General features: G+C 36.4%; 1 protein-coding gene across 6 annotated transcripts in view; it reads left to right on the forward strand.

The window, feature by feature from the left end:
* Nucleotides 1-5,502, forward strand: part of LOC142358537 (uncharacterized) — a 42,620-nt gene extending 37,118 nt beyond the window's left edge. For all 6 annotated transcript variants that reach the window (XM_075409934.1, XM_075409931.1, XM_075409929.1 and 3 more), the window contains one exon: nt 5,175-5,502. In XM_075409934.1, the coding sequence (XP_075266049.1) occupies nt 5,175-5,475 (301 nt within the window). In that variant the 3' untranslated portion in view covers nt 5,476-5,502. The remainder of the gene's footprint in view (nt 1-5,174) is intronic.
* Nucleotides 5,503-6,000: the final 498 nt, after the last annotated feature.

A 6,000-nucleotide genomic window follows, 5' to 3' on the forward strand; every position in this document is an offset into this window, starting at 1 on the left:
TCTGGGCCATGGTCGCACAATCGTCAGGACAATGGTCTGACTTTGTTCTGATCAGAGGTCCTTTCCGTCTGGAAAGGTCTGATCAGAGAGCGTTTCGAGCGCACTTAGAGCGCACATGGTGTTTCGAGCGCACTTCAGTCTGATCAGAGGGTACTTTGGTCTGGGATGGTCTGATCAGAGGTTACTTTCGTCTGGCACGGTCTGATCAGAGGTCACTTCCGGATGGCACCTCAACCTGGGTTGGATCAACATTAAATCAAGTTCTTCGAAATCTCTTGGATGAAGCAAAAGGAAACTGAAACGTGCAGTTCTTAACTTTAACTTGGTTTGTTCCCATCAATCAAACGTCGTTTCAAAATACTCTTTTTTTGTAAATCAACAATTCTCGATTATTAATAAAAAACACTTACTTAATTAGGTTAAGAAATTTGAAATCTTTAATCAAATTCAACCACCACTTTTTTCAAAATACAATGTATGCATCAGATTATAACTGCAGCGCGAAAATACTACCCAATGTTGCCAATAAAAAACTGGTGCACAAAATATGAAAGCAAATTAATTTCTACTAAAGTTTCTGAATTTCTCTAACCAATTTCTTATATGTAATAAAAACAAGTGGGCCCTTGAGAGTCTGTGCGTGCGGGGCAAAAAACGTCCCATACAATCCTTGGAAGAACAACACAGAAAACAAAGATAGATCAACCCGGGTTGACCCCAAAATTTAAGAAGTAATAACATTACAACTTCATATTATGGCGTCTATGAAAAGTTGTAATCATAAAACTTTCATAAAATGAAAGTTGTAATTCAACAAATTTTAAGACAAATCAATAAAAGGGTTAAGACAAAGAGCAAGTAAAGTGTTTCAAAAAATGCTGTGGACTATAAAACAAAAAAGGAGAAACCACATGTGTTCATGGGAATTAAGAGCTATTTCTCTGTATTATATTATATGGGATAAAAATTCAAAAAATCATTTCTATTTCAAAACTGTTTGAGCTTAAGTGGGTCCAGCTGCTTGACATTGTCTTGTTCTTGTTCAATTATACCAAATTAGTATATATTTCCAACCGTTTGTTTATATAAATTTTATAGTTTTCTTCTCTTTCTAAGAAAAGTTTTGAGGTTATTATGGTTAGGTTAATAATCGGTTGCGGAAAAAAACCTCCACGGATAAAAACCCTTCATTTTAGATAAGAAATAAACCCCCCACGGGAAAAAAAGCCACGGCAATAAATCCCCACGGAAATAAACCCCATTTTACAATAAAAGAGCTGCTCATTTAGCGCGTTTGGCCATGCCTCGCGGGACATGCCTTAGCGGCCCGTGGGACTTGATATGAAACGATCAGAACCGAAAATATTATAACGACCGAAATTCGATTTTAAAATGGGGGTTTATTTCCGTGGGTGTTATTTTCCGTGGGGGTTGATTTTCTAGACCCTTTAATAATATAGGGTTGTTTTACTAAATTTGTCACCCTGAGGTCAAATTGGAGTATATTATCGGCACATGTTCTTTTAGTTTGAAGCTTTTCTTGGTTTCTAACTACTTTTTGCCTGCTTTTTTTATCTACTGTTTTGCTTTTGTTGAGAAAAACACATATTTTGTTTAAACTTTGCTTGTATAATTAATAAATTTAAAATCATTTTATTTTATGAAACATTTATAATTTCAATCCATTTTAATAGTTTAAGCAAATCATTGTAGTTAAAGAAACAAGCATGATGTACAATTCAAATTCAGCTAAGTTTGTTTGGGGCCTTAGCCTCTAAATTCCAACAAGTTTTGAAAAATAATTCTCAATTAGTGTTTTCGCAAGTTAACCCTCTAGGCGACTTTATATATATATATATATATATATATATATATATATATACATATATATATATATATATATATATATATATATATATATACATATATATATATATATATATATATATATATATATATATATATACATGAATATATTTTTAGTTTATGCGCGTTTTCTGTATTTCAGTCAGTGTGGTAGGATTTTAAGGCTATTAAAGTGGCTGGAGAGTTAACTTGCGAACACACTAATTAATAGTAATTTTTCGAACCATGTTGGATTTCAGAGGCCCCTAACCAGCTTAGCTGAATTTGAATTCTACATTTTTTTTTCTACAATGATTTGTTTAAACTAATAAAATGGATTAAAATTTAAAATATTTTATGAAATAGAAACGATATTCAGATTTTCAATTATTCAAGGTTATAAATTACTTTTATGAAAACGAGACAATTCTTTATTAGCGATGACTGGCTAACACAGTCTTATTTTGTTCTGAATGAAGATTCATTGTCCAAAAAATGGCGTACAAAAGAGGGTGTCAGGACAATATACCCAATACCATAATACCCAATGCCATAATACCCAATTCCAAAATACCCAATGTGCCAAAATACCCAATGCCAAAATACCCAATGCCAAATTACCCAATGCCATTATACCCAATTAAATTATACCCAATGCAAAACTACCCTATTTATAATTTAATAGTTATAATCTTGAAATTAAGGTATAATCCCACAATTAGAGTACCAGTCTACCATTAAATTCAAATTAACTAATTAGACGCAATTTAAGTAAACAAGACGCAAAATTATCACAGAAACTGAATTGTTCAAAGAAACTTGACTCGTTATTCTAGTCTTTAAACTTGGCCAAATATAGACGCTAAACATGAGCGAAATAGCTTGGGGTACGTCCCAACAGAACCGATTAACTTTAATCCTTGATGGACATGAGTTTCAAAAGAAGTTAGAAACAAAAACTACTACGCATTGGAAATGCTCAAAATGGAGCTCTTATAAATGTAAAGTTACGGCCATTACCACTGGAAAACAATTACTATCCAAGAAAAACGAGCACAACCACGAAATTGTTCCGGGACATGTACAAGCAAAACAGATCATTGGTCAAATGAAGGAGACAGCGAGAACGGAACAGAACCCAGTAAATAACATGATAATTGCCAGCAGTCTGTTACCAATCGGGTCCGATATTGCAACGCAGCTGTCTTTGCCAACCAGATCTGCTATAAATCGGACATTAAACCGCCAAAAAGCATCCGAGAACTTACAGGAGCTGCCAATTACAGACAGACATTTCGAAGTGCCCGCCAAGTTTAAAGAATTCTGCCTTTACGACACGGGAACAACTGACAACGAGAGAATGCTGATTTTTGGAACACACGAAAATCTAGAATCTTTGAAAACAAACAATGCGCTTTGGCTCTGTGACGGAACTTTCAAAGTATCTCCCCTTCAGTTTTACCAGTTGTACACCATTCATATTCAGATTGGCCCGGAACTAGCATTGACTTTGCGAATGATTCCTGCACTCAGTTTTGTCCCTGAGCCAATGGTATCGGCCTCTTTCGATCTTGTAATTGAGGAAATACAAGATGTCTGTGAAATTGCTAAATTAGACACAGAGTATTTGCAGATGATAGACGACCTAACTTCCTACTTTCAGAGGACGTATATCCGAGGCGAAAAAATTGGCCGTATCAATAGAGAACCTCAATACCCTTTGGCACTCTGGAACCACAACAAAGATGCAGCTGGAGGCTTAGCAAGAACAACAAATGCAGTTGAAGGCTGGCATTTGGGGGTTACATCACTTTTTCAAGGCAACCATCCCTGCATTAGGACTTTTCTGGAGAAGATATCACTCGATGCCGCTAACCAAAAATTCAATATTATTAAAGCCTTAAGCGGAAAGGAGAACAAAAGCCGAAAGAAGTACAGAGTTCTGAATGAAAACGTCAAAAATATTGCAAAAAACTTTAAAACTGATGATGTTGTCCCATATTTACGTTCACTTGCTTACTATACACATTCCTGAGCTTTTATAATTGTTATTCGTGCGTTTGGTGGTGTTATTGAATAAATTTTTTGTAAAAAAACTTTACTCAAAAACTAGAAGAGCTAGAGAGCTGATAATTTGACAGTAGAATTTCTGTGTGGGGTACTTTTCTACCTTCCACTCCCCATGCACTCCCAACACCACACATAGCTGGTATCGGCAGGTTTTCCTGACTTCTTCCCAGTTTTTTAGTTTCCAATTTTTTTATTAAGTCAACTTTTAATTTTTCGTGAAAATTTTTTAATCGCCGGAATTCGAACCTCCGCCGTGTTTTTTGTTGCATGCATTAACCGCCGCGCCAATTCCGCTTTGATGTTTGCAGTGATATTTCTGTTATCTTTTATGTGTTAAGTTTAAACAAATTTAACCTAAAAGGCGATTTGACCTAAAAGGCGGTTTGACGTAAAAGGCGGTTTGACCTAAAAGGCGGTTTGACCTAAAAGGCGGTTTAACCTAAAAGCGGCATTTCAATTGTCAAGTTGTTTGTTCTCTTTTATGTTTTTGTGTGCAAGCGTTCTAAAAGTTGACGTCATTTCTTTAAAGCACAATTAGGCCATACCATTTCGCCTTTGAACTTAAAATGAGCATTCTTTATCAAAGTTAGCATCAAAGTGATTATTGTTATTATTACGATTGGGTATATTGGCATTGGGTATTTTGGCATTGGGTATATTGGCATATTGGGTATAATGGCATTGGGTATTTTGGCATTGGGTAGAATGGCATTGGGTATATTGTCATGTAACCACAAAAGAGATAGGATCGACTTATTTTTAATCACCTAAAATTTGCTCGACCTAATTGTACTTACGAACAAATCGGTTGCGGAAGTAAACCCCCACGGAAAAAACGCACTTCAGTTTGGATAGGAAATAAACCCCCACGGAAATAAACCCCTGCGGAAATAAACCCCTGCGGAAATAAACCTCCACTTTACTATTAAAGAGCTGCCCATTTAGCGCGTCTGGCCATGCCTCGCGGGCCATGGTCATGCCTCAGCGGCCCGTGGGACTTGACATGAAACTATCCCAAATAAACAAATAGACAAATAAACTTTGGCTAATTCTAATTTATTATTTTCACCTTGTCCAGGATTAACTCTCAATTTTGGCTAGATCTCCATAAATTAGTAAAAATCAATATCTCTACTCCTTTTGTAGTTGTTTAGTCTTCTCATAAATTCGAGGCCTCGACTGCAGTTGGATGGTGGTGTTGGTGGTTGTGGGGGGGGGGGGGGGTACAGTTCCTAATATTTAGACAATTCAATTTTCAGGCCAAATCCGGATTGCAGTCTGGCATACGGTATCCAAAACGGACACTGGATCAACAATGGACATTTCCACTTCGAAGCGGGTCACGAGTTCCCTTTTTTCTACATGACATACGCTAAGAGCATTTACAACATCAGCATGAATTACAGACACCAGACTGGTCCTCCGACTGTGTGGGAGGCTGCGAAAGAAATGTACCAATTATCGATACTGACAAACCAGGTTGTCGGAGTCGGAGAGGGTGCGTTTTGTAATTTCAATACCTGCTCAAACTCAAATCACACGCTAACTTGTCTCATTTAGTTATCAATTCCTTGTCGACTTTTCCCCCTAAATTCTTGTCTGCTTACTATATCCTACTTATATTACCGCTCTTTTGTTTATTGAGTAGGGAGTCACGTTTGCAATTTGTCGTTCTACTCACCCGGGCCGAGATTTCGTCGAGAAAATAATGTAAGAATTGCGGTGAATAGCGATAAAAATTTTTGCCGCAGAGCGCCCGCATACTAAGCGGTGAAATTAGTGAATTTTTGTAAGATTTTTGTTTAATTTAGTGGTGAATTTTTTTAAGAATTGAGGTTTTTGCGTTGAAAATTTTTTTCACCGCATTCAACGTTAAAAACCGCAATTCATACTTCTTTTCACCAGATTTATTGCAAATCTTACACTTTCTGGGCAATTTTTAGCGATGGCATCTCGACCCGGGTATTCGCGCAAACAAAAAATAATCAGATTTCAAATTCGATTCTTGTTAATAATTGTTCTGAATTTTCCAATGCCGTTAACCTGGGTCAAGATGTCAACGCCAATAATCACTTAAAATTGTCA

Source organism: Convolutriloba macropyga, unplaced genomic scaffold, assembly GCF_964194025.1.
Source record: "Convolutriloba macropyga unplaced genomic scaffold, txConMacr16.3 SCAFFOLD_572, whole genome shotgun sequence".
NCBI lineage: Eukaryota > Metazoa > Xenacoelomorpha > Acoela > Convolutidae > Convolutriloba > Convolutriloba macropyga.